This window comes from Pyxicephalus adspersus, chromosome 11 (assembly GCF_032062135.1).
Source record: "Pyxicephalus adspersus chromosome 11, UCB_Pads_2.0, whole genome shotgun sequence".
NCBI classification, from domain to species: Eukaryota; Metazoa; Chordata; class Amphibia; order Anura; family Pyxicephalidae; genus Pyxicephalus; species Pyxicephalus adspersus.
This window is the reverse complement of record NC_092868.1, coordinates 155496-167885: the sequence shown is the minus strand read 5'-3', so window position 1 is coordinate 167885 and position 12390 is coordinate 155496. Positions and strand designations below refer to the sequence as shown.

General features: G+C 41.3%; 1 protein-coding gene across 1 annotated transcript in view; it reads right to left on the bottom strand.

Moving 5' to 3' along the window:
• The window catches only part of EPHA8 (EPH receptor A8), a 27360-nt gene extending 15941 nt beyond the window's left edge, over nt 1–11419 (bottom strand). The window contains exons 1-2 of the mRNA XM_072426232.1: nt 11344–11419; nt 5958–6022 (exon numbers count right to left, since the gene is read on the bottom strand). Of these exons, the coding sequence (XP_072282333.1) occupies nt 5958–6022; nt 11344–11419 (141 nt within the window). The remainder of the gene's footprint in view (nt 1–5957; nt 6023–11343) is intronic.
• Between the last annotated feature and the right edge of the window lie 971 nt (nt 11420–12390).

The following is a 12390-nucleotide window of genomic DNA, read 5'->3' as shown; positions in this document are numbered from 1 at the left end:
AAGCACAGAATATAACTGGGGATTAAGGATTTTTTTTGTTTCAAAGTTATGAGGTCAAACATAGTTGGGGATTAAAGCTTTAAGGTAAAGATAACAGAGACTGCTGATCCAGGGAACATCCGATTGTCTCACAGGATCAGGAAATATTTTTTTCCCCTGTTGGAGCAAATTGTACCCGGGGTTTATAAGGGGTTATTGGGGTTTTTTGCCTTCCTTTGGATCAGCTATGTGTTATAGGGTTTTATATCTGGGATATGTTTATTTCCCTAGTGGGTGAACTTGATGGACTTGGTCTTTTTTGAACCTGACCTACTATAATACTAAGAGATGGGAGACATTCGGGTTCATTTCCAGTATAGGCTGTTCACGTAGCAAAAGGAATTATCTCCTTGCAATAAGATGCTACAAAAGGTGTTCAAAAACTCAACAGGAAATAAAATACCACAAACATCATTTTCTTCTCCATTTATGACAGTAAACCGCAATACTGACTGCATATAGGAAGCAACCTGGCACAGCTTGAGATCCGACTGCGATGTGATCACACTACTGGAATGGATGGTATTATAGAGCTCCTAGTTTATGCCATAGGTACCCAGTACCCCTATTATTGTGTCCGTGTTCTACCTTCCCCCTATACTTTGCTCCACCTTTCTAATGCCTGGCTTGTTAGTATGCCCAATTTTTCCATATTATTCCCAAACTGATCAGTGCTGTGTATTTTGATCTTCGCAGAGTTCCATGTTTTATTAGTGTAATTGTATTCGTGTGGTTAGTTTATATTATTATACCATATACCGTGCATACTGTACTGTGATGATATATTCCCACCGGGGATACGTCACACAAATACCCCAGGAGGCTGCAGATTTACCCTTCAGTCCGCCATGGCAGTAAAGATGGAAAGGGGGGGTCCTCCCCAAAAATGAACCCCCCCCACATTTTTGTATTATATAAAAGGGGAAAGTCACTTTATTTAATGGTAAAATGATGCTTTAGGAGCATTGTGCGTGTGATAGCAGATGGGGACCCACAATGTAAAAACTGTGAAATTTGTAACGACCTCGATGGCGGCGCATTGTGATGTGTGTGGCTGCTTGTCATATTAACAACTCACTGTGTTCAATCAGATCTCCTAAACCCTTGGTTGTAACCGCTTGACATTTTCAGGGTACACGGGGGACCCTCATTGCTACCAGTAACCTGAATTTTAAGATGTGGGGCTAACAAGTTTAAAAACTTAAAAAATAGAAAATTCAATTTGGGACCTTAAAGCAAGGAATACTGATAAAAAAAAACTTTTATTTGAATACAAAATGACAATAAACAATTACATAAAACATACACCGTACTATTAAGTATCTCCTGCATGAGCACCCACTATGATCTTCCCACGCGTTTCGCTTCTTCAGGACAGGCAGGGAGATCTATGGTGTGCTAACACAATCATCATAAGTATTGACAATTAGATCGATTTCCATTGTAAAACACATAATTACATATTTATATAAACTCACAGTCATGGGATACGCATAATGGTTCATATATCTCTTTACACCGGAGACTGGGGCCACTCCAAGGAGTTCTTTAATATAATCATGGTTGGTTTAGATGAACAGAGAGCAGAGAGGGGATTAGAATTGTAATATTTTGTATTCTTTTGATTATAAGTGATTTTTAAAACATAAATAATTGATTAGTGATAAGTGATGAGATAAATAATAATTAATATGTAGTTAATTTAATAAATGTTAATATTAATTTATTTAATTTAAATTGTTATATATAAAAAAACAAATATAAATGTGAAGTGCTTATCAAATAAATAAAGTGATTTCTTACTGTGATAGTTTTTTTGAAAAATAAATAAATCATTTTCCTTTTCTTTAGTAATTTTATTACTCTGCGTATAATAGTAACAATAACCAATATGTGTTTTTTCAATTAAAAGAATTATATATTTAAAAAGGTTCAAAACTTGTAGAAGTTAAACATTGAAGTTGCTGTTTCAAAGGCAAGTACACCTAGGAGCCCAAAATCTAAAATGCAAATTTAGGGATCCCCGGGGCCACAAACATAGCAAGGAGAATTGGGGTGGGGCCCCTAAATATTTATACCTACCTTTCACAAAACTATAATTGTAAAACTCTGCCACACTTTCTGCTTCTGTTCTTTGAACCCCAATTTATCTGCAATGGGGAGGTGCAGGAAACTGAAAATGTAGGTGCAAATGGGGGACACATGTATAACCCCCCAAAAAAATGTTACACAAAACTTCTGCTTACCTACCCTGAACCCTAATTTCTCTAGAACAGAGAGGTGCAGGTAAACAAACTTATAGATGCAAGTGGGGATACCTGTGGCTAACGCCCCCAAACTTTCATCTCCATGGCATCATTACATAAAGTCTGCCCATCACAACACGCTGCCCTGGTAGCCATGACTTTCCTACATCTCCCTATTCTATAGAAATTGGGGTTCAAGTGTTAGAAGTGGGCAGTAATGTGTAGCAGGGCAGTGCATTTGCCATTGTAATGAAATTTTAGTTAGCCAAAAGTGCCCCCCCCCCGGAACCCACAATTTCTGTTTTGTACACCCCATCATTCCAAGGAAATTGGGATTCAAAGAAGAGAAGCAGACAGGGTAACAAAGTTATAGATTTGTGAAAGGTAGATATCAATTTAGGGACCCCACCTAAATGCTCCTTGATATGTAAGGGGCCCCGGGGTCAACAATTTGCATTTTCAATTAAGGACTCCTAGGCGCATTTGCTTTTGAAACAGCAACCCCAGTGTTGTATTTTTACACGTTTTTCAAATTCTGAAACCCATATCTTTAAATTCTGGGGGGCAGATTACTATAAACTATAAGCGTTCCCCGTGGCCCCTGAACATTTTGTCATCATGACACACAGTTTAGAAGATATGAAGGTTTATACAGAGCTGCAGAATGACACACACAGCTATCACACTGCTCCGATGATCACACCGGCCCACTCGGGTGGAGACATTTTGTTCAATGGAAGACTTAGCACAGCTAGAGAATGGGGGAGGGACAGCCTGTGTCCCCATCTCATTCTAGCTTTGCTGTTTTCCCCCGCCCGGCTTTTATCAGCAGCTGGAATCCAACTAAGAATGGAGCAGCCTCTCCATTGTCTGTTCAGAGGATTAGAACTGTGGATGAGAGGCGGGCGAAGGGGGCACGGCAGCCGGGCGCTCCGCCCGCTAAAAGGGGGCGGAGCGCTCGGGGAGAACTATATATTTTATTGAAAACTCTTATACATCTTCTCTTGTGCTTCTCCCACAGAATAGGTCTCAGGTAAGATGAGGAATCTCCACAATTAGACATTTCTGTGATCACAGAACCATGAGGATCCAATAAGACCATGATCCAGATGAAGTCACAAACAATAATCAGATAACATACTAAACTTTCAGATATGAGACCAAAGTATAGAAATAAAGCCTGAGGTCTGGACAAGGACCACTAATAAAATACAGATATGAGCTAATGACTGACGTGACATATGTGAAACATTTCTACGAGTGTCTTTTGTGTGTGATCAGCGATTTGTCCTTTGACATTCATTTTGGGGTGACACAAGATTGAGGTTCGGGGTCACTTGTTTGTGACGTCCCTTTCCGAGCCTCGGGGATCTCCCTAGGAGCTGGTGACGGGGTCAGGTCTATACAATGACCTGCGGAGATACATCAGCAATTACCTTCCTCTACAATCTGCACATTTCAGGGGCAGGTTACACATAAATCCGCTGGATCTTACAAGTAACTCTTACAAGATAGAAACACAAAACTTCATACCGTCCCCAAATATCCAAATCTACCTGGAGGAGAATACAGTCACCCCAAAGACCCGATGTGTGGGAATATTTGTAAAATTCATTTCCCTATAAAAGCCGAGCTAATCCCTGAGGCTGAAACTGAGCCCCAACATTCACTGTAACAATATTACAAATCATGACAATTACCTCTTTTTCACCACTAGAAACAACCGGTCCCTTACACGTTGGCACCGACATTCACCTCATAGTCACACGCCAAATTGTTGGATACATTTTGGTGTATCTATGTTTATTAAAATTTTCTATATTAAAATATTAAAAAAATAATAATAATACATAGCAACTCTAGCAACATATAAAAAGAAAAAAAAGGGAAAGGGAAAAAATAGAATATCATTTTTGAATCTCAATTATGTATCTTTTGAATCATAATAAAAAAAAACTACCAAATAATTCACTTCCATAACATGCAAACCCTGAACATAAATACATTAAAGTATCCACATAACACATATTTAATCTCAAATCCAGTTAAATAAAAAAGGGGGAGGGGGAACAAAGAACGAAACCCCACCATGTCCATCTCCAAGAGAATGTCCACACAGTACGGTACAGTTGACAATCCAAAATCCGGCCATCGATAATCCGTTTCCTTCCGTTTTCAGGCATGAATTTCAGATCGCATTTTCAATACAGGGACTGTAGTACACTGTTAGGCCACTGATGTTTTGATGGCGCTGTTCTCCAGAAACAGCTGTTAGGTCTTGCTTGCTAAACTAAATACACATTGAGACGTCCCTTCTACCCGCCCCCCAAACTGTGCCAGATGTCCGCGGTACTGCCAGAGGAAGGCTGCCTGTGTGTTGAGGTGAGTATAACTTTCAAAAATCCAGAATTTTTATTAAATCCAGCACTCCTCTGGTCCAGAGGTTGCCAGATTTTTGAATGTCAACTGTATAGCTCAATCCTAAATAATTTGTTTAAAAATTAGCCAAGCAGCCCGGTATCCAGGTAATTCTCATTATGATCATCCTCCATAGGTGGTATATACTCGAATTCCTGAAATAATATGTCTTGGAATAACTTTGTGGTGCAGTTAGAATATGTCTAAGAATCTATGACCCAGGAATCCTAGATGTCAGCTCATTCCGTACTGATGCCACATGTGTAGCATGATACCCCCATGGGAAGGGCATTGCCAACGGGTCTCTGAATAATGGAGAGAAATTCTTCAGGCTAGCAGTAGCACGGAGCTAAGATTTTAAAGTTTCTTTTCACCACCTAGCTATGTAATACAATACAAACGCCTTGTCTAAACCTACTGAGGAAAAGAGCAATCCATCTCCCATTGCCATGAAACTAGTGGAGGTGCGTCATGTCCATCCACCAAATATGTGTTTGCCATATATCAGATATGAAATGAGGAAAGAAGGGTCGATCTGTCCTGAACCACAAAATAACCTGCAGATCAGATAAAACGGGTAAACGCCTCCAAATTCCAAACCAAGAACCTCGATATACCCTGAGCAGGAGGAAAATCTGGATTATCATACAATGGGGTTAGCGGACCTAATTTAGATGATCATAGGCTGGGTACATTTGAATATCGGTGAATATGGTGATATCAGTAATGTCTTAGCAATCTATAAAACATGTTTCATGGGGCCATTCTATAGAAATTCATCCTGAGAAGGTAGAATGCTGGGAGAGGGTGATCACTGGTCAAGGACTGACATCCAACCTGCAGAACGTTCATCAGATTAGGATGGGATTCCCTGCGATTGCAATTTATTTTGCCGCTAAGTATCTTCTATATCTATTTTGTTACAATACTGGAAGGATTCCCTTAGTAATGAATGTCACATCCCTACAATTGTTACACCATAAAGACAGATCTACATAAAGAAAACTTAGCTGCTGCTGATGCTGAGAATCAAAGGAGGAGGAGCACACATTTATTTTATTACATATTAAATAGGTTACAAAGTATATTGCTGCTCCGCCAGATTTAAAAAGTCAATGTAATTTATGATTGCAGCCCTTAACAGTGAAAAGATTGCAATATTCCCATGGAAGTAGTCAGACCATTGTCATGAACGTTATTATCCACATGGGTCACCCTTTGCTAAATATTAATGGAATTGTATGGCACACTCACCCCATGTGGCGGGTACGTTAGCCAGCCCCAGTCCCCCGGAATGGTGGATGTGTCCAATAGATTGACTGGAAGAAAAACAGAATTAATGTCAGATGACGTCTGGGATACAAACATATCATAAAAACCTTGATGAGGAATTATCCTTAAAGAAAAATATTAAAACCACTAAACCAATAATCATACCCACCTCCCTTATAAAATGACCGATCGTCCTATTCCATTGACGACATAAAAATTATCGATCGTTTTATTCCACTGACAATATAAAATTAACAATCATCTCATTCCACGGACTATATAAAAATCGTTTTATTCCACTGACGATATAAAAAAGGTTAATCGTTTTATTCCACTGACGATATAAAAAAGGTTAATCGTTTTATTCCACTGACGATATAAAATGACCGATCGTCTCCTAAATAAACAGTATTTATAAACAAGATTATATTATTAAGCGCTGTACATTACATAGGGATATGATGATCTGTACTCCATGTCACACCTGTAATCACACCTGACACATGCTATAGTTTACATCTGATCACGTGTCACGCCTTGTATGTACATATAACATTACAGGTGCTCTTCATCCCCCTTCAGGGATTTGTCGGGTTTGGTCTCTCCAGTGGTTAGGAAATGATGAGTCCTCGAAGTGTCACAAAAGTTAGGGACAGATAAGCTGGGATAGTAATATATGTACAATCCCTTCTTCTCAGTAAAAGGGCAGCATGGATAAGTGGAAATCATAATAAACAAAACCAGCAAATAACTCTTACCGACTGTCAAGCATGGAGTGATGATTAAGGCTTGTTCTTCAGCCAAAGGACCTGGGCACAATGAAGTAATTCACCCTAATTTAATAAATCTCTCCAAAACTGAAGACAGACTATTATGGGAGAACTTGGGTGATCCAGAAAACCTGGAATGGATTTCTTAAAAATCATTTGCTATAGCAGGGAAATGCTTTCAGTCCAGGACCAGATCTATTTCAGGTTTGTTGGATCACCCAGGTTCCTCCATGGTAGTCTTCAATTCAGGCCCATTGAGTCAACCATTAGCTCTTCTGTATACCAAAGCATTTCAGAGTGAAATGTGAGGCCAAGCTTGGCAGGAATTGGTTCATGACTGGACAATGATCCCACATACACCAGCAATTCTGCAACAAAATGGAAGAAAAAGAATCGAAGTTCAGACTTCAACCCAATCACAATTTGTTAGGGGGACCTTGAGAGAGCCGTGCTAAAACGAATGGCAGCAAACCTCAATGCATTGAAGCAATGTTGCAAGCATGGGGCCAAAGTTCTTCCACAACAAGGAGAGAAACTGATAAAAAAAATCAAGAAAATGATGACCCTGAGACATTGCTGCTAAAGCGAGGCCCAAAAAGCCTGCGACAGGGGGGATAGGTGTGGGCCGGCATGAATGAGGTTGGAGGGCCAATAAGTCATGTGAAAAGGGGGTGGTCAGGTCAGGATAGGAAGGTAATGAAAACAAAGTTTATAAAATAGAGGAAAAAAAGAGAGAAAGTCAGAAATTTGCCAGTTGGAAGAAGAAGAGATTCCCACCCTCCTGCCCAGTGTGAGGTCCTACCAGGATGGGTGAAAAGTGATGGGAGTGTGGAGAGCCATCTTTGGTATGGGGTCCAGAGTTTGGCTGTATGGACAGGGGCCAGGATTATGGTCAGAGTTTGGCTGTATGGAATCAGGTCGGCTATGTACGGCTGAAGTTTGGCTGTATGGCATAAAGCTGCCCCTATCAGTACCGGAGACATCTGAAACATCTGACACAGGAAACAGAACCTGAGCTTTACTGCTTTCCTCTTCCAATCTGATTGTTCTCACAAGACATCAAGACAATGGAAATGTCAGCAAAATCTTCTGTGTGATTTCTTAAAATTGAGACATGTGGAGTGAGTTCTGTGAAGAAATTTGGCCTCATTATTGACGGAGATCTCATCGAGTGGTTGGTGTAAGCTGCTCCCCCCCCAATCCTTCTGATATCATACTCATTAATAGTCAGCATGGCGTCGTTGCTCACAGATTAGATGAAGTCACAGTTTAAGCTGCTAGAAATGGGTCAGATGGGGGAAGCAATTTACATTGAAGGGAAGTTGAGTCGGGGATAGGGGGGTAATCTCAACCGTTGGCTGCCCTTTTCTTAGAAGATGGGGGACTTCATTTATAGACCATTCATATCAATGTTGTCCTGGCAAATGGCATGTAACTGGACATGTATTCATGGTCACCACTGCTGGCATGTCACCAGGGAAATATTCATGGTCACCACTGCCAATATGTCCCCGGTAGTATATTTATAGTCACCACTGGTGGCATGTCACCAGAGATACATGTATGGTAACCACTCCCGTCATGTCACCAGAGATATATTCATAGTAACACCTCCCATTGTGTAACCAGAAATATATTCACGGTCACCACTGCCGGCATGTCATCAGAGATATATTCATGTTCACCACTGCTGTTGTGTCACCGGAGATATATTAATAGCCAGCATGTCACCCGAGATTTATTTATGGCCACCATTGCCGGCACATCACCGGAGAAATAATAATGGCCACCAGGCACGTCACTGGAGATATATATTAATGGCTACCACTGCTGGCATGTCGACAGGGATAAATTTATAGTCACCACTGCCGGCACATCACCAGAGATATATTCATTGCCACAACTGCCGGAATGTCACCAGAAAATGATTCATGGTCACCAGAACATGGTAATGGCCACCACTGCCATCATGTCACTAGAGATATATTTATTGGCACCACTGCCGGCATGTCACCAGGGATATATTCATGGTCATCATTCCCGTGGTGTCACCGGAGATATATTTATGGTCAACACTGCCGTCACGTCAACAGAGATATATTCGTGGCTTCTATTCCCGTGATGTCACCAGAAATATATTCATGGTCACCACTGCCGGCATATCACCAGAGACTTATTCATGGTCACCACTGCCGGCAGGACACCAGAAATATATTCGTGGTCACCACTGCCGGCATATCACCAGAGAATTATTCATGGCCATTACTTTCATTCTACCCAATAGCAGAATATATGGAAAAACATGTGACTGGGTAATAAATAAGCATTTTCATGAACTAATCACTGTGAAAATTGTTATTCAATATTACCTTATCTTAAACTTAAAAAACATTTGTTCAGCCAATAGGGATTGCAATAGGCACTGTAGAGGGGCCCCTCAGTGCACTGTCTGTACTGGAATGGTCCCATAAGACACCAGTTGTCTATAAGTCGAAGAGTTGCACCGCTTCGACCATTGGTGCCAAATTCTCGGCTTTGATTGTTGCATTTGGGCCCTTCTGGACATACATGGGGCCTGAGGTTCCTAGCGTGGATGATCCAGCCATGGCACAATAGTCAGTTCTGGTGGGTTTTGTTTTTCTCTTCCAGCGACATGTCATAACTTTGTACAAGTTTCCTCCATTCTGGGGCCGACATTGGTACAAGGTGACTTGTGACACGCTGATTACAGATGGAGAAGCAGCTCAGACTGTGACATGAAGATGATAAGTTTCTGGCGTCACCTCCAGTCAGTGCAGAAAATGACTGCTGAGGACTTTACAGTGCCAACGCCTCTCTTTTACTGCCCGTTGTCACTTTACTGAGCTTATACTATCACTGTGCTACCCACAGGATTCTTCTATTGGACTATTGGCAATGGGTGTAATGTACTATGTAAGGCGGTGCCATGGCAATGAGTCTAATGTACTATGTAAGGCTGTGCCATGGCAATGAGTGTAATGTGCTATGTAAGGCTGTGCCATGGCAATGGGTGTAATGTACTATGTAAGGCTGTGCCATGGCAATGGGTGTAATGTACTATGTAAGGCTGTGCCATGGGAATGGGTGTAATGTACTATGTAAGGCGGTGCCATGGCAATGGGTGTAATGTACTATGTAAGGCAGTGCCATGGCAATGGGTGTAATGTACTATATAAGGCAATATAGTCGACCAAACCCAGTGCTATGTACAACATCCAGGGTAAGAGAGCAGCCTGGTTACTATTATATGTATAGGGTACATGATACAGGTATATGACGGCATCAAATACACCAAGGTCAAGTTTAGAACACAAACAGAAAGATATATAACATACATAGAAGATCATCTCTTCCTATAAACACATGCAAGGTACAGGACACATCAGGGGTACAAAGGAGACACAACAGGGGTACAACAGAGACACACCAGGGGTACAACGACGACACAACAGGGGTACAACGAAGACACAACAGGGGTACAACGAATACACATACCTCTTCAGCCCCAATCCTTTTATGTGTGGTGTTCTGTATACCTGATGATTGGAGATCTCAGTGCACATATATGGGATACAACATAAATTGTTTGATAATGAAATTTGGCAAATTGACCCCTGAATGCCCCCCACCCCCCTGTCTGTCAGAAAAAAGTTGGATGTCACTGTAGGCGATTGTGTGAGCGTCATGTAAACCATCTGATAAAGAGACAACCTTTGTCCACATATGAACAGAACCATTGCACACCTTGTCACCCCCCAAGGCATAGATGAGGTGGCTATTATCTGTGGGAGCAGCTATCTATCCACCAATCAATATGTGCAACTTTCTAAATTAATGAGTGGCTCCATCTTCCCTGGCCAGACCTGGCTCAATGGCCCCGAGCTTCCTCCTGAGAGTTCCTAGAGATGTATAATCTGGATAATAATGTAGACTCTGGGTTTATTCTAGAAGAAATGTAGGCCATGCACAGTCTAGAGAAGAACACAGACACCAATACATAGACTGTACAGATCGGGGAGAAATGGTAGACTGGTAAATCCAAAGAAAATGTAGATTTTGGTACAATCTAGAGAGGAACATAAACTCCGTACAATCTACAGGAGATCACAGATCTAGCAAAGTACGTAGACTGTTTTACACAATGTACGTGAAATTGTAGACACAATATAGAATATACATTCTGCTAACAATCTATAGGAGATCACAGACTTTTGGTAGAACCTAGAAAAGTACGTAGACTATTTTACACAATGTACGTGAAATTGTAGACACAATATAGAATATACATTCTGCTAACAATCTATAGGAGATCACAGACTTTTGGTAGAACCTAGAAAAGTACGTAGACTATTTTACACAATCTAGAAGAACTCCTGATAAAATCTAGTGGAGAGTAATATTTGGGAAAGAACTTTGACTTTTGGTACAATCAAGAGTAGAACGTGGACCAGATGTGGGGAAAGTCGGCTCTGGGTACAATGCAGAGAAGACATTCTTGGGGGAGAACTTAGACTCTCTCCACAATTTAGATTCCCTTTACAATGGTAGATTATGATGAACGTGCTGGTGAATCTTACCTTCACTGCTGCTGGTGGGTACACAAGACACCAAAGAGAAGCCAATACACAGAATGCAGGCGGCAGTGTGTGCCATTGGAAGCGATCGCTCTCCTTGGACGTTGGCAGTATCAGCACGATACAGACACCAGCAAATCCTTCTCCACTTTAAACCCATTTTCTCACATTCACAGAGGCAGGCTGCATCCAGGAGGAGGGGGAGATGCCTGTCATATCCTGGCAGCCAATGGAGAGTGAATCCCCCCCCACCTTTATCTCCCCCCAAGCACACACATTCACCAGGCAGCACACAATGAACACATGCTGGAGTGCACACTTCTCACCTCTCAGAAAGAGGAGGGCATGACAGGGTAACACCAGCTCACCTGGCCTCAATTAACCACCTATCCCCAAATTACTCAGCCACCAGGGTTAATTAACTCTTTACTCAGTACCTATGCCATGTCATTAACCATTTACTCAGCTTTTTGTATCCTGTATGACTCTCCTAGCTCAGTTAACCATTTACTCCCTGTCCTATTCGACCAGCCTTAGGTGCTATATATCAATGAGTACTCACATACAGAAAAATACATACCATACTTAGCGGTCAGTAGCCAGGATTTATTAACCCTTCAACTATTTTGATTGTTGATAATAGAAATAAGAGATCTAAGTGGAAGTTCTAATGAAGAATAAGCCTTTTAGAATATAACCTTATGGTGCCAGGAACAATGGTCCTCTCTGCAAATCACCATCATAGAATGACCTCCTGGCCCGAGGAATGGAAGGTTTTTCTCTGCATATTCTGATCTAAGCCCAGGAAAAGCAGCCCATCTATATCACCTGGCCTTACATACCTAGGGACAACTTTCCCTTCTGAACCTTTGGAGCTCAAAGTCAATGGCTTACCTTTATTTCCTGACCTCATGAGCCTCTTCTTTATGCCCTGATCTCACAGGAGTGTGGCCCCTCTGTTTATTCCATGATGTCATGGGCCCAGAATCACAGGTACCACTTTATTTTCTAACCCCATAGCTCCAACTATGGCCCTTTTATACTTCCAGA